General features: G+C 31.7%; 1 protein-coding gene across 2 annotated transcripts in view; it reads right to left on the bottom strand.

Annotated features, from left to right (window-relative positions):
- The window catches only part of Zpbp (zona pellucida binding protein), a 92,338-nt gene that overhangs the window by 47,536 nt on the left and 17,626 nt on the right, over positions 1-27,176 (bottom strand). For both annotated transcript variants that reach the window (XM_076864567.1, XM_076864559.1), the window contains 3 exons: positions 20,189-20,338; positions 9,885-10,103; positions 485-561 (listed from right to left, as the gene is read on the bottom strand). In XM_076864567.1, coding sequence (XP_076720682.1) covers positions 485-561; positions 9,885-10,103; positions 20,189-20,338 — 446 coding nt within the window. The remainder of the gene's footprint in view (positions 1-484; positions 562-9,884; positions 10,104-20,188; positions 20,339-27,176) is intronic.

The raw sequence follows: 27,176 nt of genomic DNA on the forward strand, positions 1-27,176 counted from the left end.
ACAATTTGGGACAATTGCAACAATGATTTGTCCATTTTTTCCCCAGTACTGAGGATTGAACCCAGGAGGGCCTACCACATGCTGAGCAAGCACTGAGCTACATTCCCAGCCTTTTAAATTTTATTTTGAGACAAGAATCTCACTTAGTTGCCCCAACTGACCTCAAACTTGTGATCCTCCTTACTGAGTCTCCTTAGTAGATGTGACGTTATAAATAATAATTATATATTGACTAGCAATGGCAAATAAGGCCAAATAAATGGAAAAGCATTCTTTTTATATAATCAGTTACAAAATATTAAATTTGAAAATATTCTATAAAATATCAATTATATTACTTTTATTACTGAATGAAATTTTATTTTTATTGTTGAAATTCCTAACTGTGGGGGTCAGATAATTTTATAAAAAGCTAAGATGCTTACTTACACACTGAGCATGTTCATTCAACTTTTTTTTTCTTTTCCAGCGTCACATAACATACCTTAGATAGTCTTTTAGAAGATTCACAATTATGATCTGTACATGGCTTGGGTCCTTTTTCAGTGTCTAGAGATGAAACTGAGAAAATATATTATATTTTATCAAGGTTCTAATGTACTGCATCACAATATTTAAATTGGATTTTGAAGATCATTTGTCTAATATTCCTCTTCTATTAAAAATTTAAGCAATTTTTTCTAATATTACGTAACTCTTCAGAATGAACCTAAGCCAAATATTTGTTTTATGTAAATCAAGAAAACCTCTCTTCTATAATAAACTTACTTAAATTTCTTGATAATGCTTGGTTATTTTTATTTTATAAAAGTTTAATGATAGGTTTATTTCAACTTGTATAGCATATGTACGCATAAGTGTGTGTGCATTCATTCAATCATATACTTAACTCTGACTATATTATAATGTGTGTCACTAGCTCAAATCAATTCTTAATGTTTTCCGATAAAGTGATAAATGCAAGATGTACTCTGCTAATAATACTGGAAAGAGAATGAGACTGGATTATGGTAGTGGCCATCGTAGCTGAAATGATAAAACATATTTATACACGTATGTCTCATTATTTATCAAATAACTACCAGGAGCCAACTATGTGCCAGACAGTATTGTTCTAGGTATTTGGAATATATAAGTAAACAAATTCAATACTGAAAAAATTCCTACTATACTACCAAGACTTAAAACTGAAAGAAGAATTAGGAAACAAAGGATTTCTATTAATAATCTTTCTGAATCATAGCATCAATCTCACTGCCTCATTAAAGCTCTAAAACCTTTAGTTTCTCTCAACTATTCATCAAAATATATAGAAAGAAATCTTATTTTGAGTCCTAGATCTATCACTAATAAACAGATAAACAGACATTATTTACTCTCAAGATTTTCACATTCTATAAAAGAATAGGCTGAATAATGTGAATTTTCCCCATTCTTTAACATCTGTGTGAATATGATTAAAATCATAAATATTTCAGACCAACAAAGCTACTAATAATTTAGCCATTAGCAATCATGACAACTTGATTTTCCCTATACTCCTACCCATATATCTCATTAGCTATTATAGAGTGCTCCAAAAGTGTATACATGATATTGTTTGTTTTCTATACAATTCTTTCTAAAAATCAACTATTTACTATGGAAGATCTCAATCATCCATCTCCTTATTAATATCTCCCCTACATTAAAGCCCACAGAGCGTCTAAAAAACTTTAATGTGTATTTACTAGATAAAATCTTTGAATCAACTATCTCCCATATGTTCAAGGAGCTGGAAAAAATTATGGACAAAAAAACTAAAAAAAAAAAATCAGGAAAATCCTGTCTTGACAAATACAGAATATAAAAAAAGTTAAATAATACAAAGGAATCTAATAAAAATTCTAGAACATAAAATTACAACAAATGAAAGGAATTCATAAAGATTTTTAAATGGATTGAGCAGTCAGAAAAAAGAATCAATCAACTTGAAGACAGTCATTAAAAGTATTTAGTCAGTGAAGAACATAAAAAAATGAAGTTAGGACTGTAGGATAACACCAAATGTATCACATACACATAAAATAGGAGTTAAAATAAGAGAAAAGAAAAAGGAAACAGAATAAATATTTAAATAACAAACATTTAAAATTTCCCAAATTTGAAAAAGGTATAAATTTATATGAATAAGATGATCAGAGAAATCCACATAAATCCCAGGGAAAATGCAAGGAATTCCACATTGTGTCATATTATAATCAAACTGTCAAGTGTGAAAGAGAAAGACAGAATCTTGAAAGCTACAAGAAAGAAGTAATTTATCACATATAATGAGTCTTATAATAAAATCAACATCAGATTTCTTATTAAAAACCCTGGAGGGTAGTATATATTGTTCATACTGAACCTTTTTAAAATATAAAGATATGGACAGATAAAAAGCAAAGAGATGGAGAAAAATATGCCATGCTTATATGAATCAAAATAAAAAAGCTGGAGTATCAATAATAATTTCAGAGAAAGTAGATGAAGGCAAACATAACTGTCAGGAATAAATCAATTATCCACAAAGACACCTGAATCTCTAATGTGTATGTACCTAACAATAGAGAACACAGCTACCTAAGACAAAATATTATTAAAACTGTAAGGAAAAATACAAGAAACAACTATTATATGTGGAGATATCAACACCTCTCTATTAGTAACTAAAAAATCTAAAAAGAAAAAAAGTGGAAAAGAATACAGTTGACCTGAGAAATACCACCCTTCAATTGTACTAAACTGACATTCAGAAAATATTTCATACAACAACAGTAAATAAACATTATTTTCAAGCTCACATTAAACCCTAATGTGAGATATTAACATTTTTAAAAATATATAAACAATACAATGTATACATTCAGTCCACAAAAGCATCAAACTACAAATCCATAACAGAAAATATCTGGAAAATCCCAAGAACCTTGACATTTAAAACATTAATATATAACTTATGATTTGTCAAGAAAAATTATATATTTTAAACTACATAAACGTGAAAAAACAACTTATTAAAATTTGTGGCATACAGTGCTTACAGAGAAATTTATAACAAAGTGAATACATATTAGAGAAGATAAAAATTCAATAATCAAAGCTTCCATTAAGGAAAATAAATAAAAGCAAAGCTATCCTTCAGAATCAGTGAAGAAATAAAAATCTTCCAAGAAAAACAACAACTAAAAGAATTCAGGAGTACTAAGGCAGCACTACAAAAATACTTAAAGAAATACTACACATAAAAGTTTTGTTTTGTTTTGAAGAAGAAGAAGAAGAAGAAGAAAGAAAAAAATCTCTGAGCTTGTGAATAGATGAATTTCATTAGAAAAATAGCTGAGCAAATGAGTATTAGGACTGAATTAAACATTAGAAATGAATCAAAAATGGGAGGAAATAAATACCTGTAATAATACAATATAAATGGTCTCCACATTTAAATTAAAAAAAAAAAACAAACTAGCAGACTGGATTAAAAAACAAGACCTAATAATATGTTGCTTACTTACAGGAAAAGACATTCATAAGCTGAAGGGAAAGAATAGAAAATGATATTCCATGCAAATGAAGGTCTAAAGCAAGAAGGAATAACTATTCTCATTTTGGATAAGGCAGACTTCAAGACAAAATTAAGAAGAGACAAAGAGGGTCACTTCATACTGGGAAGAATCCAAAAGGAAAACAAAATGATAGTAAATATTTGTGCCCCAAATTATTTAATTACATAAAATACACACTATTCAACATAAAGATTCTGATGCCAATACAATAATACTAGATGATTTCAATATACTTCTTTCATGAAGAGACAGACTGTCCAAATATAAAACTAATAAAAAATTCTTTGGACAAACCTAAAAAATAATACATATGAAATGGACCTAAAAGACATCTATAGAATAGTTCATCTAACAACAGCTGAATTCAGTCTCTTCTCAGACTCTCATAGAACCTTCTTTAAAATAGACAGCATCTTAGATCATGAAGCAAGTCTTACAAGATTTTTAAAAAATCAATTTAACTTCTTGCACTTAACAGATGACAAGAAAATGAAATTAGAAATCATTGGCAAGAAAAACAAACAATAGAAATTACATAAATACATGGAGATTGAACAATACACCATTGTTTTTTGTTACTGGGGATTGAATTCAGGGGCACTTGACCACTGAGCCATATCCCTAGCCCCATTTTGTATTTTATTTGGAGACAGGGTCTCACTGAGTTGCTTACTGCCTCACCATTGCTTAGGCTAGCTTTGAACTCGTGATCCTCCTGTCTTAAGCCTCCCAAACAGCTGGGATTTCAAGCCTGTGCCACCGTGCCCAGTGAACAATACACTTTTGAATGATGAACAGATCAGAGATGAAATCGGGGAGAAATTTGAAAATTCCTAGAAATAAAGGAGAATAGCAAATACAACACACCAGAATCTCTGGGACACTATGAAGTGGTTTCAAAGAGGAAAGTTTATAGCTATGCATGCTTATGTGCATACATCATAAAAATTCCACATAAACAACCTAGTATGTATCTCAAGTACCTAGAAAAATAAGAATAAAACAATTCCAAAATAGTAGAAGGGAAGATCACAGCTGAAATTATTAAATATACAATAAAAGAACAATACAAAAGATCAATGAAAGAGGAGTTGGTTCTTTTGAAGGATAAACAATATTGATAAACCTTTAACAAATTAACCAAAGACTCAAATTAATAAAAATAGAGATGAAGAAGAAGATATTGCCAAAGACATTTCTGAAATTAAGAGATTAATTAGTGACTAGTTTAAAAACTTATATTCCAATAAATTGGAAAATCTAGAAGAAATAGACAGATTTCTAGACATGTATGACCCAAACAAAATTGAAACAAAAAGAAGATAATATCTAAACAAATTGATAATAAGCAGTGAGATTGAGGCTATAATTAAAAAAATACAAAACAACAGCAACAAAATAAACCTCTCCAACGATGAAAATTCCAGGACCAAATCTTTCCCCAGATGCATTTTACCAGACCTTTAAAGAAGTACTATAATCAATGATCGTCAAATTATTCCATGAAGTTGAAGGTGGAAAGAACACCTGTAAACACCTGTATTCATTTTATAAAGCCAGTCTTATCCTGATACCAAAACCAGATAAGAATACACCAAGAAAAGAAAACTACAGACCAATGTGCCTGATACACATAGATAGAAAAATCCTTAAAATATTAGCAATTTGTATTCAAATGCATTAAGAAGATTTTACACTAGGATCAAGTTGCTTTTACCCCAAGGATACAAGGTTGACTGGACATATGAAAACCAAAAAATATTATTCATCACATATGCAAAATTAAGGGAAAATCATATGACTACCTCAAAAGATGCAGAAAAAAAGCCTTTTACAAAATTCAATACCCATTTATGATAAAAACACTGAAGAAACTAGGGACAGAATGAACTCATCAAGGAACCTCATCATTCAATGGACAGAATGAACCTCATCAATGCTATATATGAAAATCCCAAAGCCAGCATCATATTGAATAGGGAAAAATTGAAATCATCTTCTCTAAAATTAGGAGCAAGACTAAAATCTTCATTCTGACCTCTCCTACACAATATAGTACTTGAAATTTTAGCCAGAGCAGTTAGTCAAGAGAAGGAAATAAAAGGATACAAGTTTTACAAGAAGAAGTCAAATTATCAGTGTTTCTAGATGATATAATCCTACACTTAAAAGATTCAAAAACCCCACCACAAGACTTTCAAAGTTGATAAATAAATTCAGCAAAGTAGCAGAAAACAAAAATCAAAAAATTAATAGCTTTTCTATATGTCAATAAGGAATCTGCTGAATAATGAATGAACCAAATTGATTCACAATAGAATAAAAAAAATAAGACTAAATATAACCAAGGAAGTGAACAATCTCAACAATAAAAACATGATCCCCATCAAAATGTCAATGACATTCTTCACAACATACTCCTACAATTTTATGAAAGGTAAAAAATCCAGAATAGTCAAAGCGATTCTAATAAAAGAGTAATGTTAGAGGCATTACAATACCTGATTGCAAATTATACTACAGAGCCATAGTAACTAAAACAGCACAATACCACACAAAATCAAACATGCAGACCAGCAGAGCAGAATACAAAACAGAGATAAGTCCACATAGCATAGCAGTGGTAGTGAAATAGACATGAAGATCAATGGAATAGAACAGAAGACACAGGAACAAACCCACATACATAAGTCATCTGATTCTTAACACATGTGCCAAAAGCATTCAATGGAGAAAGGACAGCCTTTTAAACAAATGGCACTGAAGAAAACTGGATATCCATACGTAAAACGCAAACCTAGTGAACCTAGGGCCCAATTTCGTACCCTTCATAATCATTAACTTAAAGAAAATGAAAGACCTAGTAATGAAGAGAAATTTTGCATCTTCTAGAAGAAAACACAGGGTCTAACATGTAGGAGCAGGCAGTAACTTCCTCAATATGACCCCTAAAGTTCAGAAAGTAACATCAACAATTAATAAGTGGAATGATATTAGATTGAAAAACTTCTATAGAGCAAAAGAATCAAGACTATAAAGAGAGAGCAAATAGAACATAAGAAAATCTTTGTCAGTTACTCTTAAGACACAGCATTAATATCTAAAATATATAAAAAAACTTAGCACTGAAAAAAAACAACCAATTTAATAAATGGGCAAAGGATCTAAACAGACATTTCTCAAAAGAAAAAATAGAAATGACCAAAAATATGTGAAAAAAGTGTTAGCAATCAAGAAAGTACAAATCAAAACAACACTGAACTTACATCTTACTCAATTAAAACAGCAATCATCAAGAATACAAATAATAATAATAAATGCTGGTGAAGATGGGGGGAACACTTATACACTGTTGGTAGCGTTGTGAATTAGTGAAACCATTAAAAACATTAAGTATGGAGTTTCTCAAAAGAGTAGGAATAGAACCAATATATGATCTCAGTGTTTTCCAGAAGAACTAAAGGCATCATACTGTGGTTATACATGTGTATGCATGGTACAGTAGCACAATTTACAATGACCAAGTTATGGAACCAGCTGGTGTCCATCAACCAATGGATAGGCAAAATGTGGTATATATACACAATGAAATTTTATAAAGGCATAAAGAGCAAAATTATAGGACTTGCAAGTAAATGAATGGAAGCATAGAACATCATGTTAAATGAAATAAAACAGACTAAGAAATATCAAGGGCCATATGTTTTTCTCGTATATGTGGGAGTTAGAAGGAAAAATGCACAAAGAGGATAGTCCTGAAAAAAGAAGGAAGACAGTACACCAGAGGTTGAAGATTGGAGAGAGGGAGGATAGGATAGAAAGTAAAGATACTGAGAAATGAAACTGACCAAATTATGTTATGTACATATAAAATATGCCACAATGAATCCATTATTTTGTATAATTATATCAATAAAAACTAAATTTGTCACTAAGTTTCCTATACTGATAACTATAAAACACTCTGAAATGAAGCAAAGTTCTTAAATTAATGGATAGATATTCTATGTTTGTAAACTAACATACAATACTGTTAAGCTGGCAATAATACCCAAACCCATATACAGATTTTAATAGAATCCCTAGCAAAATTCCAATGGCTTTTTTTGTGTGTGGCAAAAATAGAGTAGCAGATAGTAAACTATGTAATTGCAATCAACATCAAGCTGTCATAGAAACACTGAAAAGTTACAAAAGTTACAAAGTCTTTGGATTTTTGAAAAACTAAAAACTAAACAAACAGTCTGCCTCTGGTTATTTGTTTTAGGGATTGGAGACAAATTTCAGGGTTTTTGTTTTTTGGGTTTTTTTTTTTTTTTGAGAAAAAACTGGGCAAGGAAGATCAAGACTGGAAATTAGGTTGAACTGCTTATGTCCTTGCCTTTAAATCTAAATGTCATACAATTGTGTCTTTCAAAATTCAATACTAAATGATCAGAATATGAATGAGAGAGAAAAGAGATGAAAAAGTTAGGGAAATAGGTAAGTATCATCAAACACTGATTACAGAGAAATCAAAGGAAAATATGGAAGAAAAAAGGAATATAGCAAGCTTTTGAGATGAAATGGGAGGGGAAGCATGCTATAAAACACATGAATGAGCTCAGTGGAATGCTGTGATGCATGCCTGTAACATAGTGGCTAAAGCAGGAGGATCATAATTTCAAGGCCTGCCTGAAACAACTTAATAAGAACAAGTCTCAAAATAAAAAAAAAATAATGTAGTTCAGTGGTAATATACATGTAGGTTCAATCCCCACTATAGAAAAACATCATTTTTTTTAAAGACAGAAAATTAAAACACACACACACACACACACACACGGATGGCTACTCCTGAGACAGCATTCCTTTTTTCTATTTTTTTATATTTTATTTATTCTAATTTGTTATATATGACAGCAGAATGCGATTCAATTCATATTACACATATAGAGCACAATTTTTCATGTCTCTGGTAGTACACAAAGTAGAGTTACACCATTTGTGTCTTCATAGATGTAGTTAGGGTAATGACGTCCATCTCATTCCACGGTCTTTCTTACCTTCCTCCCCTTTCCCTTCCCCTTCCTCCCCTTTTCCCTATCTAAAGTTTGTCTATTGCTTCCATGCTCCCCCGGCATCCCCTTTATAAATAAGCATTCTTGTGTAAGAGAAATCATTTGATATTTGATTTTTAGAGATTGGCTTACTTCACTTAGCATTATATTCTTCAACTCTATCCATTTACCTGCAAATACCATGATTTTATTCTCTTAATGCTGAGTAATAATCCACTGTGTATATACACCACATTTTCTTTATCCATTCATCTACTGAAGGGCAATTAGGTTGGTTCCACAATTTATTTGTTGTGAACTGTGCTGCTATAAAATTGGTGTGGCTGTGTCCCTGTAGTATCCTGTTTTTAAGTCCTTTGGATATAAACCAGGAGTGGGATAGATGGGTCAAATGGTAGTTCCATTCCCAGTTTTCCATACTTCTTTCCATATGGCTGTAGCAATTTGTAGTCCCACCAGCAACGTATGAGAGTGCCCTTTTCCCCAAATACTTGCCAACACTTATCGCCAACACACAGTATTTTTAATAGCTACCATAACTGGAGGAAGATGAAATTTTAGAGTAGTTTTGATTTGCATTTCTCTAATTACTAGAGATGATGAACATTTTTTTCATATATTTGTTGATTAACTTTACATCAGCTTCTGAGAAGTCTCTGTTCAGTTCTTTGGCCCATTTATTGATTGGGTTATTTGTTTTTTTGAAGTAAGATTTTTGAGTTCTTTATCTTTCCTAGATTTAGCACTCGATGTTATGCACATGTGGTAAAAAGTTGCTCCCATTCTGTAGGATCCCTGAAAGAACATTCTTAAACAGACCATTTATAAATCTAAAATCCTTGCAACTCAAGTTGAATTCTTTGTCTTTAGGCTTCCCTTTAGATCAAGAAAAGTACAGGAAGCTAAATGGTTCTTCTGGTCTACAATGTTAACCAACCTCCTAAATAGATGTTTTCACATATTAAACCATTGTAACTAAATATCACAATATATCCTATGCTAAATTCCATCCTATAGTAAATTATCAAAGGAAGGTTTAAGTTATTTGAAAGAGCAAACTCCTCATTGAGTACATAAATTGGGACTTTATTTGGGAGTTATTAGCCCTAAAATCAAAACACAGAACAGAAAATATACTTAATTTATATAATGTATATTCCAAAAATACTGCTGGTAATTCATAAAGTATTCAAAATTGGTTATGTGATTTAATATTTTTTAAGAAAGTTTTTACACTTACCTGAAAATGTAAAGAACAATTCATTTTGCAAACCAGCTCTTTGCATTTTAACACGATGGCATTCAGATTTAAGTAAGGAAATTTCACATGAAAGGTCAAGAACCAATTTGCTTAAAATCTGAAGAAGTTTCTTCTCAAAGGAAATATTATAGATACTATTGCAGGGAGCTGCATGATACCGAGCTGTGAACTGATAATAATAATGAGGTTCACGATATGCTGTAGAAAATTAAACAGAGAAAGATACAATCTTGATTATTTAAATAATTCAAATACATATTGCAACCAATCATAATTTGGGGTAAATTCATATATGTAGCTACATTCATTTTTACTTAACAAATGTTTACCTAGCAGTTATTAAATGTCAAACACCATTACAGGAAATTTAAAAATAGTGACCCATTTAAATCTCTTAACATCATTTAAAATTGACATTGTTATAATACTCTTCATGAAGAAAATGAGGTACACAGAGATTATGTCACATAACTAATGCCTATGCTATCAAAAGAAAGAAAAGCGAAGATTTTCAAGATGGTGGAACAGGAGGTCCCCCCCCCCCCCTGGCTGCTCAGTGGCATGAAACCAAGAAAGCAACTCAGCAGATTCTTAGAAAGGTAGGTAAAAAAATTTTAAAAATGGACTTTACCAGGAACTAATATTGAACATTCGAAACAGAAAGGGAACTCAGGAGGTTGGCTATAATAAAATAAGGAAATGCCAGGTGCAGTGACACACGCCTATAATCCCAGCACTTGGGGAGGCTAAGTCAGGAGGATCCTGAGTTCAAAGTCAGCCTCAGCAATAGCAAGGACTTATTAGCAAATCAGCAAGACCCTGTCTCAAAATAAAATTCAAAATAGGATTGGGGTTGTGGCTCAGTGGTTGAGTGCCCTTGAGTTCAATCCCCAGTATTAAAAAAAATAAAAGAAAGCAAGTAATCCCCAGCACCATTGCTGCCACTGGTGGTGCACTCAGAGTGCTTCCCAGACAAGCAAAGTGGAAAGATAAGAGAATTAAGTAAAGGAACCCACATTTTTAGGAGACCACTGGTGTGTCTGGGTATAGAGATATCAAAGTTCAAAGACACTGCACACTAACTCAAAAAAGCATTCTGCACAATATCCTAGTAAAGAAAAGAAGCCACATCTCTCCAAGTTGCCTATAGAAAACAGGATGGAGCCATTCTGCAGGTGCAGTACAGAAGCTGACAGCATGAGTAGCTAATCCCTAACTACAGGACTGGCAAACCAATACCGCATGACATAGAGAGTGGCTAAGTGACGAGGAGAAAATCAAACGTGGAAAAAATTTACACAGGAGAATACAGGTCATAGAAACCCATCCAACTTGACTCTGGTGGTTTAAAAAGCCAGCTGGGAGAGCTGCGCCTAGCAAGGAATTCAAAAGGATGGGGGTGGGAATGATTGAGTTTAGAGATTAAACCTGAGAGACCAGTAATTTTTGAATCCAAGCATGACAGAGGGAACTAAGGACTGACTCCTACACTGCACAAGTGGAACCCAGGATAGATTTCTGGGGTGGAGTCTCCCAGTGTGAACAAGTAACTGCTGGGAACTGGAGTTGAGCTGATTTAAAATCTTTGGACCAATTGACATTCAAGGAAGAACCTGGAAACTGACCAAGCTTAAACCCCACCTCCAGGAGCTCCACCAATGGGATCTTCTCTCTCACACTCCAGCAACCCCACCTTGAGGGTGAAGGAGTCATCACACTCCAGCCCACCCCACCTAACACTGCTGAAAAGGGAAACTGAGAATTTTCTGAATTCCAATGAAACAATTCTGAAAGTTTTCATCTTTTTCCCCCCTTTTTCCTTTCATCTCTTTATTTGTGAACTGAATGGTTCATGGAAATATATACATATTTGTTTCTTTTTTATCATTTCTAATATTTTGGAAAGAAGTTATTTTTCATGGGTCAGTATTTTGAGGACTAGGATTCTGAATAGTATACTTCAGTTTTGTTATGTACTATTCTATTTTTATATTTATTTATTTTATTTTACATACTTTTCTATCACACTTATCTGTTTCCCTTCTCTTTCTCTCTTCTGCTAACAGTCAATCTCTACTGTTCTCTCTTTCAGTCCCCTTTAAGTTTTAACTTCAATTTTCTCTCTTCCTACTCATAATCTACATATCCTACATTGATTCTATTCTCTTCCTGTTCACCATTTGAAATTGTAAACCTTTTTGCAAACTTTCCGTTTTTACTGTGGGCAATAAATGATCACATCATTTCTGTTTATTGTGCCAATCAACAATGTATAGGTCATAGCAGGAACTATTTGGTTTAATGATGTATATTGTTTATGTTGGTTGTTATTATTATTATTCATTGGCTCCTAAACTGTGAAGTCTTCAGGGACATAAACTGTGAAGTCTTCAGTCCATAGGGTCAAAACTGTGAAGTCTTCAGTTCATAGGGTCAAAACTGTACTGCCTCAGATCCATACTTTTACATGGGTTGATACAGCATGAAAAAGCAAAGTAACAAATCACCCCAAACAAACCAAAATACCTCAGTAACAGAATCCATAGACAACACAGTGGAAAATATGTCAGAGAAGGAGTTTAGAATGTTCAAAGTTAAAAACTGACATGTAAGGGAAGGACAATGTAAGGAATGAAGTCAGAGAGAAAATACAGAAAGTGAAAGATCACTAAAATAAAGAGATACAGATTTGGGGGGAAAACCAAGCAGAAATCCTCAAAATGAAGGAATCAATAAACCAAATAAAAAATTCAATGAATATTATCACCAGCAGATCAAACCACTTGGAAGACAGAGTTTTAGGCAATAAAGACAAAATATAAAATCTTGAAAGTAAAGTTGGCCATGGAGAAAAGATGTTAAGGAACCATGAAAAAAATATCCAAGAAATATGGGATTATATGAAAAGACTAAATTCAAGATTTATCAAGCTAAATGAAGGCTGAAATACAAACCAAAGCAATGTTCAATCTTTTCAATTAAATATCAGAAAATTTCCATAACCTTAAGAATGAAATGGAAATCAAATACAGGAGGGTTACAGGACTCCAAATATACAAAATTCCAACAGACCCACACAAAGGCACATTACTATGAAAATGCCTAACATAAAGAATAAGAATAGAACTTTAAAAGTTGCTAGAGAAAAATGACAGATCACATTTAGAGGGAAACCAATCTGGATCTCAGCTGATTTCTCAAATCAGACCCAAAAAATTAGAATGTCTTGTAATAATATATACCAAGCTCTGAAAGAAAATGGATGGCAGCCAGACTACTATACTAGCAAAATTAAGCTTCAGAACTGATGATGAAATAAAAAACTTCCATGATAAGTAAAAGTTAAGAATTCACAACTAGAAAATGTGCACTAAAAAACATACTCAATAAAATATTTCAAAAAGAAATGAAAAGTAAAAGTGAAAACCAGCAGAGAAGGGAATTATACTGAAAGCATAGCCAAAGGAGACAATAACTCAAAAGCCAGAAATAAATAAAAATGACAGGAAATAAAAATTATTTCTCAATAATACCACTGAATGTAAATGGCCTAAACTCATCAATAAAACGACATAGATTGGCATACTGGATTTAAAAGCAAGACCCAACAATATTCTGTCTCCAAGAGACTAACCTCACAGGCAAAGACATCCACAAACTGAAGGTAAAAGGATGGGGAATAAAGGTATATCATTCACATGGATCTCAAGAACAAGCAAAGGTTTCTATCCTCATATCAGAAAAAGAAGATTTCAAGCCAAAGTTAATCAGAAGGGACAAAGAAGGATATTCCATACTGCTTAAATGAATTTTAAATCAACAAGATATAACAATTGTAAATATTTATGCCCCAAATGATGAAACATCTACATTCATCAAACAAATCCTTTCAAGTTCAAGAATCAAATAAACCAGATACAAGAATACTTGATAAGTTTAACACATCTCTCTCATCACTACACAAAAACTAAAGAAAGGAGCTATAGAAATAAAAATATAATTAATAATGTACACATAACATATATAGATATTACATAAAATATGTATCTTATAATATATATCTTATTATATATTATCATTATGATATATTATATATATAATATATAGAATGACTAAAGATACTCTTACTGGCAATATATATATATATATATATATATATATATATATATAAAATTTTGTAAAATAACCGTATCTTAGGCCAAAATGCAACTTTTACAAAATACAAAAAAATAAAGAAATACCTTGTATTCTATCATATCATAATGGAATGAAATTAGAAATCAACAATAAAATACAAAATGGAAACAACTCTAAAATCTGAAGACTAATACACTATTCAATGATCAATGGAGAGCAGAGAAAACAGGAATGAAATTAACAAAACACTTAGAGGGAAATGAGAATAGCAGCAAAAAATGAAAATCTATTGACACTATTAAGGCAATTCTAAGAGGAATGTTCACTGCATTTAACTTGTTCATTAAAAGAATATAAAGTATCCAGATAAATAATTTAACTTTACATCTCAAAGGCCTAGAACAAAGAACAAATCCACAACAAAATTAGAAGACAGATAATAAAATCAGCTGAAATCAATGAAACTGAACCAACTACAACAGCAAATAACAATTAAAAAGTACCAAAGAAACAAAAAGTTAGTTCTTTGAAAAAATAAATAATATTGATAAACACCCATGTTAACCAAGTGTAAGAGGGATATAACAAATGATTAAAATTCTTGATGAAAAAGGAAATATAAACATGAACACTACCAAAATAAAGATGATAATCAGACAATAGTTTGATAATTTATACTCTAATAAAATGAAAAACCTTGAGACATCAATTTATTTCCAGAAACATATATGACGTATGTAAATTGAATCAGGAGAACACAGAAAATTTGAACAGATAACATTTCAACAATGAAATTTAGGACATCATCAAAAGCCTAGCAACAAAGAAAAGCCCAGGATCATACAGAGTCTCAGCCGAGTTCAACAAGCCCTTCACAGAAGAATTAACACCAACCTTCCTCAAATTATTCCATGACATAGAAAAGGCAGGAACCCTTACAAACTCATTCTATGAAGCTATTATCACCCTGATATCTAAAACAGACAAAGACACATCAGTGAAAGAAAACTTCAGACCAATATCCCTGATGAACATAGATGAAAAACTTCTTAATAAAATACTTTGAAATTACATACAAAAACATATTTAAAAGATAGTGAACCATGCTCAAGTGGGGTTCATTCCAGGGATACAAGGTTGATTCAACATACAAATATTAATAAATGTATTAACAGACTTAAAAACAATAATCACATGATTATCTCAATAGACAGTAAAAAAGTATTTGACAAAATACAGTATCCATTCACTAGAAAAATTAGGAATAGTAGGAACATATCTCAACATTGTAAAAGCTATATATATTATAACAAAGGGCAAGATCATTGTAAAAAGAGAAAAATGCAAATCATTCTCTCTAAAATCCAGAATAATACAAAGATGCCCTCTTTCACCACTTTTACTCAATATATTACTTGAAACTCTAGCCAAAGCAATTAGACAAAAGAAAGAAAGTGATACAAATACACAAAGAACTCAAATTATCCCTAGTTGCCAATAACATATACTCAGAAGACCAAAAACATTCCATGAGAAAACTCCCACAACTCATAAACAGATAAAAGCAAATCAGTAGCATATAAACTTAACATCATTAAATCAATTGCGTTCCTTCACAACAATGATGAACCAACTGAAAGAGAAATTAGGAAAACAATCCCATACACAATAGCCTCAAAAACAATGAAATATTTTGCAATCAATCTAACAAAAGAGGTGAAAGATTTCCACAACAAATACTAAAGAGCACTAAGGGCAGAAACTGAAGATGATGTTTGAAGATGGAAAGATCTCCCATGTTTATAAATACGCAGAATTAATATTGTCAAAATGGTCATACTATCAAAAGTTCTATACAGATTTAATGCAATTCCTATCAAAATTTCAATGATGTTCTTCACAAAAATAGAAAAATCAGTCATGAAATTCATTTGGAAAAATATTCTACTATCATGTATATCTAACAAGAACCAATAAAAACATTAAGAATATAACCTAGGGAGTCTTGCCCCAGAGTTTGTGCTCTGAACCACTATAATGTGATTCTCAGACTTAACGTTTCTTCATCTTACAGTTATACAATTGCCAACACTTTTTTTTCAAGCCCATCCCCAAGTCTCACTGAAGAGATACAAGAAATATAAAAATGACAAGTAATCCATAACAATACCAAAGATCAGAAAGTTCACCTCAAATATACAGAGCTCCAATGTTCTTCAGTCAACCAAAGGGGTGTCCTTGCCTGCTCCTGGCTTACACTGCTGAAGAAGAATTCTCCACTTACAATGAAGTGAATGCTGCCATTTTTCCACTATCTGATTTTTGTTGTTGTTATTGTTACCAGGGATTGAAATCAGGGACACAACCACTGAGGCACATCCCCAGGGTTTTTTTTTATATTTTATTTAGACAAAGGGTCTCACTGAGTTGCTCAGGGACTTGCTAAATTACTGAGGCTGGTTTTAAACTCAAGATACTCCTGCCTCAGCCTGAGCCTCTGGGATTACATGCATGTGCACCAAGCTCCTACCTACTCTTTTAAGTTACACTATCGAAACTAGGATTCTATCTATTTTCTTAGTTACTTCTGTTTTTTATATAAACACTAGACAACTTCTAATTGCTAAAGAAACATCTACTGGTTTCATCTATGACCAGGAATGAGAACCACACAATGGTCTCAAACAGCATATAGTAATAAAGAAACAAAATTATGAGAGCAACATAAAATAAGGAAGAGAGATCCAAGATAACTAATGTCAAACAAAATGAGTTCCAGAAGTAGAGACAAAACAGTGAAGTAATGAAGGACAAACAGGAAAAATATCCTATAAACTAAAAATAAAGATGTTACCAGGAGAAAGAGGTCATCAAAGAATAAACAAGAACACTGAAAACAAAGAATATGCCTAGATACAAATCTTATAAATCTGCCACACACTGATTCAACTATAGCATAAAATAAATAATGCACACATTTATCATGTATATACATAAACATACATCATGATTTATAATATCAAATATATATAATGCATACAAATGTCACATGAAATAATTGAACACATGAAGTCAGAGCTGTAAACTAGAGCAAGTCTCATGATAACACATGCAGACAGAGCAAGTGCCTCTCTACCTGTGGATTTTAAGAGCAACTTTTGCTTTCCAGAAATTTGCAACATATCAAGCTATTGCCTCAGGCAGAAATCTGAATATAAAACAACATACTGTCAAAACATTCTCACTATCTCAAAAGTACTTTCTTCTGAATGCCTAGTGGAAGTCTACATAGACACAATAATACAGGATTATCTCATGTATATAAGAGTTAACATAGCAGGATTAAAAAAGGAAACTAAGAAAGTAGAGGCTGTTTGTAGGGTTGGCTTTTGGCTAGTAAACATTTCCCTACACAGATGGATCTCCCCCCACAAACACACCATCATAAAACTGTTTCCCAGTTGAGGCTCTGAACACCTGTCCGTCTTCTCAGAGGCTTGATTTTTTTTATAGTTGGTAGGCACAGAATGCCTAAGCACCTGATTAGTTCCAAATTAACACTGGCTACTGAGATTCTACTGCATCTCTGGGCAGAAACATGGCACATGTTACTAGACTTTCACTACTGAAGAAAGGAGAAGGTTCCATGCAACCCCTCAGTGAAGGAGAGTGTAGGGATCTTTTACAAAGATTACTCCTATCACCTTCCTATGCCTCTTTACCCTTGATGATCCTATTGTTTATCTTTCACCTCACCTATGACACAACTATATGCTGTGTCCCTTACATCATTGTAAGGAATCAACTAACGTGCAGAGACTCCCCCAACAGCTTGTAAACTAAAATTCTCCAGTTAAAATCAGAAAGTTTAGAAAAAAGGAAACAAGTCTAGAAAAAATTAAAATGATAAAATGACATAAAACTCAATACAGAAATTGTATATTATAATTAGGAGAAACAGTATCTAAAATAGATGACAATGATTAAAATCTATAGCAGGTATCTTCAAAACTTTTTGTCCTATGTTCCCTCTTCACATTTTTAAAAAGTACTGAGGATCACAAAAAAACTTTCATTGGGGTTATATGTATCAATATATACAGTACTAGAAATTAAAATAGAAACTTTAAAAATATATACTCATTAAAAGTGAAAATAAATCCACTAGATAACATAAAAACATTTTAGGACAATATCTTTTCAAAAACAGAGAGAAAATAGTATTGTTTTATGTTTTGCCATTTTTAAAGGCCTGGTTTCATAAAATTCCACTATATTCTTAAATTTATTTCTGCATTCAAGTTGATATATGAACATAAAAATATTTTCTTATACAGGTATATAATTGGAAAAAAGCAATCTTTTCAGGTAACCATGAAGGTTCTTTTTTTGACATCACACACACTCACCAAGTGGGGGATTTCTTAAAAATTTGTTGGATGGTATAATCTAAAACCATATTAATGAAGTATCCATCCATTAATTTCTAGTACTTTGAATGAGTATTTTCTGCCCATGCAGGGCTTTGTAACATCATGTTCAAGCAATTCAAACACTATTGGTTCACTATATACAAAGCTTTCAAATACGGACCAATTCCATTAAACGAAGTCAAAAGAAGTAAAACTCAGCTGTCTTTACATATGAGGAAGCTGTCAAGCTCATGATGGTAGGGACATGGTTTCTAAAATTCTTAAAAAGTTAACTGTTATCACTATTAACAATGAGGACCAAGATATCTGTTGTTGTTACACTAAAAATGGTTCTACATGAAAAAAGTGATGTGTATCTCTTATAATTACATAGGAGTTTTTCTTAAGAGAACATCAAACTATAGTATTAAGATATACATAGAAAAAGTGAAGAAACATTTATTCAAGAAAATGTAAAGTCAAAACAATAATCATATGAAGCAAGTATCTGGGCCAAGAACTATTCCCTTTCTGCCCCTCAACACAGCAGAAGAGATGATGATTCCATGCCAACTGGTATAGAGGAGAACACAGGACTCTCTCTGACCCTAGCTCCCAGTTGGAGGGTTATCTCCATGAAAGGCAGAAGCTGGCTCCATTTTTCAGGGCTCAAGGTGAGGCACAATATCATAGTGGAAGAGTGTGGCAGAGAGAAACAGCTCACATGATGATCAGGAAGGAGAGAGGAAAAAGACTCCACTATTCAGGTACAAAATATATACCCAAAAGCTACACCCCCACTGCCCACCTCCTCCAGCCACACACTACCCTCCTTCATTTACCAATCAGTTAATCCCCATCAGGAGATTAATCCACTGATTAGATTAAGGCTCTAGCAGCCCAATCATTTCTCCTCTAAACCATCTTGTGTTGTTGCATGTATAAGCTTTTGGGGAACACTTTATATCCAAAACATAACACTACCATAACACATAACCACAAATGTAATTGCTTACATAGCACACTTATTATCTTATAGTTCTATAAAGCAGAAATCCAAACTCGTCTTTCTAAGCTAAAATCAAGTGCATTCCTTCTTTCTTAATTTTGTGCATTAACAATAAAACTTTTAGGAAAGGAATATACAATGTGCTACCTAATACTGATGTAGGAAATGGCAGTGTACTAGTAATCATGATACTTAGAATTTAAGAGTGGTACACAATAAATCAACATCATCATCAGAAAACATGATTTATACAGCCCCTACTTTCATTAAAAAACTTAAATGTATATACATCATGACATTCTCCTTTAAAAAAAAAACTAAGCCCCATTAACTATTCTGTGCCCCAACCACATCAAACTACACAAAGTAAAATAAGCATGGCAGATTCATTTTAATTAAAAAAGACCAAAATAGCAATTTCCCTTTAAAACAATACTGTTAAAATATTTAAGTATTTTAAAACATTAAGGAATATTAAGCCAGGTTGGTGGTGCATGCCTATAATCCACCAGCTCAGGAGGCTGAGGCAAGAGGATCACAAATTCCAGGTAAGCCTCAGCAACTCAGTGAGGCCCTGAGTCACTTAGTGAAACCTTGTCTCAAAATTAAAAATAAATAAATAAAAGGCCTGGAATGTACCTTAATGGTAGACTGACTCTAGGTTCAACTCTCAGTACCAAAAAGAAAAAATAAATAAATGATATACAATTAAATTCATTTCTTACCATATACAAGATATTTTAGTTGAAGATTTTTAACAATTTCTTCCACAGTAGGTTTATACTCAAGAAAACATGTGTAAACTCCACTCATAGCCTCCTCGAAGTTCTGGAATATAAGGCTTCCTGTGGATGTTACTTGTGCAGTGCTGTTTTCTAATAAAGCAATAAGATATAGTTGCTTAAATTACATAATACAGGAAAAATACAAAACAGTTATTAAGCAGAGTCAAACCACCAAAATTTATCTACACAGTCATTAAAAGGAGTTGGGAGCAGAGCTAAACATTGCTTCAGGTACTTGTTTACAGTGGGTGCCAGGCTGACCTTCTTAGTTTCAGATTTTCACTAATCAAAGTTCATCAACTCTGTGATTAAGACACTAACAATGTAATGAACATAATGAGTTCATAATTCACCCCTTACATTGAGCAGAGCACTATCAGAAATATAGTATATATAGATACACATATACATTAAATGTATATACATATACATGAATTATATATATTATATACAGAATAAATACATAATGATGTTATTTTATATAGTATATATTTATATATACTATAAAATACTACATATTTTAAATGATGAATTATTTCTGACTTCAATAAGCTTACAAACTGTGTATGAAATCGATAAAACAATAGAAGAAAAGCTAACAAAATATTATCATTAATAAATATTTCTGTCACTACACAGAGTGTAAAGCAAAAATTGGGTTATAACCTTGAAGGATGAAAAAGAAACATAGAATATTAGATCATCTGACTTGCCCAAGGTCACAGAACAACAGAGGTGCACTATTGGGAGTTAGAATAGGACATAAACTCCCATTTTGTTTCAACATATCTTATGAAGTATCACATAAGAAAAAAGCTATTATTGTAAAACAGAAAATAAATAAATGAGACTTTGAGGTATTAAGCCCTGGCTTTGAAGTCTACTTGTTAATATTGTTAACTACTTAATCTTGTTAACTACTTAATCTTTATGAAGTACAACTCTTTCATCTGTACAATGAAGAATCATGATATTTGACAGTCTACATAGAATTGTTATATGTAACAATTATAATAAATATGAAGGTATCTGCAAAGTCTACACATTATCATTCAAGTAATATTTTATTCTGAAAGTTTATAACTACTCTTTTGTATCAGAAACATTCTAGGTATTAAAATTTACCTAATAATTTAATATTCCATTTATTAGAATTATCTGAGGAAATGGATGTCTACCTTTTCCTATTTTAAGTAAATGATTAAATACTTGTAAATTTAAAGTTAAAAATTCTTCAAATTAAGACAAAGATGAGTATTCTTAATGCTGAAATTTTCATTATTAATTAATTTTATAAATACTGATTGAGTTTTTAGTACATGCTAAGCCTTGCTTCAGATATTGAAGGAGAAATGATGGATATACCCACCCTCAAGCAATTTACATAGAGCAATATGCCTTGAGAACTCCCATTTCTATATTCTGGATGAAGCTGAAAAACGTGATATAAATTTAGAATACATTTCTGTTGTAATGCCTTTTTTCATGAATATCTTTTAATAAAAATTACATATTAATGTTAACATGTTAACTCTTCTAAAATAGATTACAGAGCTTGCAAGTGTTTGATATCTATTTCAACAGGCCAATCACTTCACATTAATACAACAGAAAGTGCCTGTAAATTTTAAAGAAATCATCAATGAGGTCATATATTTCTTGGCAATAATTTGAAATGAAAGTTTGCCACACAAAAAGTATCAACAAATGTATCAAAATATCCATTTAAATATCTACTACATATGTTAAATATTATGAGTTACAGAAAACTAAGTAGCATTAAAACTATAATAAAATGCCATCTGACTATTAAAAAAATTAAAAATTACTCTTTCAAAAGATATCCAGAGAATGTCATATTCTATAGAAGAACTCATTCTATAATATTGCTTGTTAGTGATCATTTCATAGACCCTTAAGTGACTAAGTCTAAATGGAAATTCATGAACCCAAGTGCTATGTACTTGACATTGATAAGATAGTTTAAGAACATGCAGCAACAGATATTCAATATTAATGTTTCATTAGTTAGTAATTCTTCCTTTCTAGCTTATATAAAAACTCAGAGTTGAACTAGATCTCTAGAAGTCCATGCCTTAAAGCTCTAAAATTAAAAAATTTAAGCTAACTTAATTATAAATAATTATTTTTGAAATAGGTTTATACTTCTCATTTCATCTCAGAAAAGGAAAATGAATGTAATAGTACAAACCCATCGTTACAATAAGGAAAGACCAAGGAAAAGCTGCCAATTAACAGTTTTTCTTGATTTATAAAGAAATTGAGGTGGTAGGGCATATCTGAGAATAGATAGGGCTTAAAAGCAGAACAAAGATCTGAGCATTTTTTTTCAGCTGCTACATAAATTGTGGTTATGGGTTTAGATCCAAAATGACCCCACAAAGCTCATGCATTGAGGAGTTGTTCCCCAATGCAGCAGGGTTCAGAAATGGGGTCTTGGGAAGATGACTAGATCATTATAACTTTGACCTCAATGAATTAATTCATTTTTGATTCACAGCTTAATGGATTTGGGGGTGAAAGGGCTAACTTTGGTTATTAAAGTGACACTCAGCTTCATAGCTGCCGTGAGATGTACAGCTTTGTTTCACCACATGTCCTGGCCATGATGCCCTACCTCACCAAAGGCCTACAAACAGGCATACTGATTATGAATTGAAACCTCCAACACTGTGAGTCAAAATAAGTCCTTCCTCCTTTTAAGTGTCTGTGTCAGGCATTTTGTCATAGCCACAGAAATTTGACTAACATGGTAAGAAGATTCAGCCAAAATTTTTTGATGAGTTGTTAAAAGTCAAGTGAAGACCAATGTAAGAAAATGAACCCTCAAGGGATCACACACTAGAAAATTGCTCAATGTTATAAGTTTTTCATTCACAAACTCCTCCCATGCAAACAGAAAGATCAAAGGAAACAAGTTTTCTATAGGAGCTGGCTAGAAGAATGTAGGTTTTGCCAAAACTCTACCCACACACACTTTTCCCCACACCTACTAATGGAATAAAGCTTTTAAATACAGAGAGAAACAGAACTGTTACCTACAGTACTAGAGAAACTTGTTGCAGCTCAAGAAACAGGAAGCAGGAAAAAATGTTTCAGCGTTGGCAAAAAGTCAGGAAGAAGTGCTAGGTCAGAATTACAGCTGGAGGAGGACCCAGAGCAATCATGAAGGCTAAATTCCCAAGAAACTGAGATCTTATGCTTGTCAAAGATTAAAACTGAATCAATTCAGAGAATGTCCCTCTTTCTGAATTATCAATCACTAATAAACATTAAATTTTTTTTTAAAAAAAGAAAGCAGTGGAATAATGCTGGCAGGGCTGCAAGAAGGACTTTCTGGGAATCTGTCCAAAATAAGAAATCCAAGGAAAGATTACACACTGGAAAAAAATTCTAATGAATCCAACTATACCTTAAACATTTTAAGGGTATTTGAAGATTTCAATGCACTGAATATAGTCATGGCAACAATCAATATCAAAGTCCGAAAACTTTTTTCTAAATTAACACATCCCTAACATTAAAGGATGATTATCTCAAAGCAGAAAAAATCTACTTTCCTAGTCAAAATGTCCAACTTCAATAAAAATTGTCATATGAAAAGGCAAAAAAATTGGCACATTCACAATATAACAAGCAATGCTAAGGACAAGACTCTTTCATGGCATAGGTATAAAAATTATTGATGATTAATTTAAAATAATTAATGTGACAAAAGATATACTGGAAAACAGAGACAATATGTAATATCAGTTAAGTAATTTTAGAAGAGAAATTCAAAGTACAGAAATGATTAATTGAAATACTAAAACTATACACTTATTCAAAGTGTTTATTGAAACACAAGGAGAAGAAAAAAAGAAAATATGAAATCTACAGTACTATATTAGAAAGGGTTGTGTAAGTGTGATAGAATATCAGGGAATTATAGAAAATGTGGTGCCACAGAATGGGGCCAAAGGTATTTGAAGGCACAACAGTTGAGAATTGTAAAAAACTAATGATGTCAAACTACAGATCCAAAAAGCTTAGAAAACACATGCAGAAAAATATAACAACCAAACAAAAATATACACAAAATAATCAAATAACTGGGCATGGTGGTGCATGCCTATAATACCAGTAACTCAGAAAGCTGAGAAAGGAGGATTTCAAGTTTGAGGCCAGCCACAACAACTCAGTAATGCCATAAGCCACATAACAAGACACTGTCTCAAAATAAAACAATATGATATATCAAAGTGCATAAATGCATTCTATTGTCATGTAAACTAAAAACAAATAAATTCTGTTTTTTAAAAAAAGGCATGAGTGAAATCTCAGAAGGAGAAGAGAAAAATAATGGCAGAAGCAATAGTGTAAGAGATGAGAATTTAGAAACAGCCAAAATAAAGAATTCTGTGGGGTTTTTTGTTGTTGTTGTTGTTGTTTGTATTTTGACATTGAATTACTAAATAAAGGCTTAAAGTTTGAAAAAAATCCAAAAAGAAAAAGATAAAAATAAAAATAAAATAATAAAAAGAGCTGGGATGTAGCTCAGTGATGATTAGGTTTAATCACCAATACCACAAAGAAAAAAAATAGAATCAAATTGCCAAAAATGAAAAGCCAATGGTATTAGAAAAAAATATGATACATCAATCACAGAAAGACAAAGAAACACAGCAGATTTCTTATTAGAAATTATGCTAGTAAAAATAAGTGTCATCTTTAGAATGTTGAAAGAAAAAAAAAACTGCCAATCCAGAATTCTACCACCAGCAAAAGAAAAAGACATGCAAATTAGACACAAAGGAAATAATATGGGTAAAACAAATCAATAGTTTGAAAACAGAAAAATAATAAGAGAAAGTCAATGAAACACAAAGCCAATCCTTCAAAAAGATGATACATTTTTGAACATGTAGCCAAAAAGAACAAAAACAAAGAGGACAGAATCAACAATCAATCAGGAGGGAATAGGGTCACACTGCCATAGAACCTGAAAATATTTAAAAGATAGGAATATATTACAACTACTTTTTTACTACAATTTTGTACACATAAAATTGACAAGCTGAAAAATCCAACAAGCTGGACAAATTCCTTGAAAGTTGCAAACTACCAAAATTCATACACTGGTGATAATCCTATTTATTCCTCATTGAGACTGTATCTATAAACTCTATAAGTCAGACTGCAAACACTTTTGACTTCAGAAATATACCTTATTCAACCAATGCCTTTTCTTTCCAATATATAAATGGAGAAAAAAATGTTGTACTTACTGAAAAAGGTTATTGTGAAAATTAAATAAAGAATTTGTAAACTGTTTAGAATACTATCTCATACATAGTAACTCTTATATACATATTATTATATTTATAAAATTCACCATTAAGTGAATAAGCCAGACACTGAAAGACATACATGCATGATGTTACTTATACATGGAATCTAAAAAAGCCAAACTATATAAACAGAGAAGAGTTATTATTATGGGATAGAGATGGGGTAAACTGCCAGCTGTTGGTGCAAGGGCATGAATTACCAATTAGAAGATAAATAATTTTTGGAAATGACATATATCATCATGACTATAGTTCACAATAATGTACTGATAGTTCACAATAATGTAATGTACTGTATACTTGAATTCTGCTAATAAAGTATAATTCTTAAGTGTTCTCATGAGAAAAAGGCAATCGTGAAATAATCTATACGTTAGTAACACAAATGTAGCAATTATTTATGTCTACCTGTATCAATATGTCACATGTACATCTTAAATATATAAATTTTTTATTCATCATTCATAAGAACACTATCAGAGAAGGGAAAAGAAAAATGTGAAAAAAATTCACAAACTAAGCCAAAATATACACTTTTAGAAAATATACATAAAAGAATGTACATATATATAAACTCACATGGTAAATGTACAAAGAAAAGGAAAAGAAAAAAATCTGTTAAGTATTCAGGAAAATGTTTGCCTGGAGGAGGTGGGGTTTGAAGATTCAGGAAAGAGATTTTAAAGCAACTTACTGGGAAGTCCAACAGTCTTGCTAATAGTCTATCTTAAATTTTAACAGCAGGTTAAAGGATGTTTGTGTTACTGTGCTTCAAAACTTCCATATATCTTATAAACATTTGTATATGTAAGATATTTCAAAATATAAAATTAAAATATAATAAGTATAATCTATATTATTCTTAAACATGGTAAAGGTAGGTTATAGGGGAAACCAAACATATGAATGTATGTGTGTGCTTATATACATTTGTGTAAGCATTTAGAAAAGTGGGAAAGCTGACACATCAAAAAGAGATAATTCATCAGAGGACTATCAGGATTAGAGTGAGAAGAACAGACCTTTTCACAAGATATGCATTATTTTGTAAATGAATACTTGAATAAGAGACAGACTGACCAAATCTAAGAATCATCCCCCATATTTCACAACATATCTAAACAATTGAATATTTTTCCCAAAGGAATATACAACTAATTACATAATCATATAATTTCTCTGGTTCAATTTTAGTCTATCTTTAGAATATTGAGTAAATAACTAAAGTGCAATATACTTTAAGCTACAGTCCAAAGGTGCTTTTCTCCTTTACAAACTGTAAGAAAATTAAAGCTTTAGCTGTTCTTTCTGAAATAAAAGTGACCGTATGATTAATAAACTTTAAAACCCGGTAGACAATGAACTATAAGATGTCACAATCACCAAGTTAAAATATTAGAATTCCATGACAATAGTTTTTATATACATAAAAAAACACTGTATTGATGTGATTTTATCCTTACCTGGAAATAACCACAAAGTAAAATAAAATACTGCTTACTCCTAAAGGATAAATTGAATTACATACTGTACTTTGTGGTATAAACTGTAAACAAAACCTGGCCAACTTAGAGAAG

The sequence above is a fragment of the Callospermophilus lateralis genome, chromosome 1 (assembly GCF_048772815.1).
Source record: "Callospermophilus lateralis isolate mCalLat2 chromosome 1, mCalLat2.hap1, whole genome shotgun sequence".
NCBI classification, from domain to species: Eukaryota; Metazoa; Chordata; class Mammalia; order Rodentia; family Sciuridae; genus Callospermophilus; species Callospermophilus lateralis.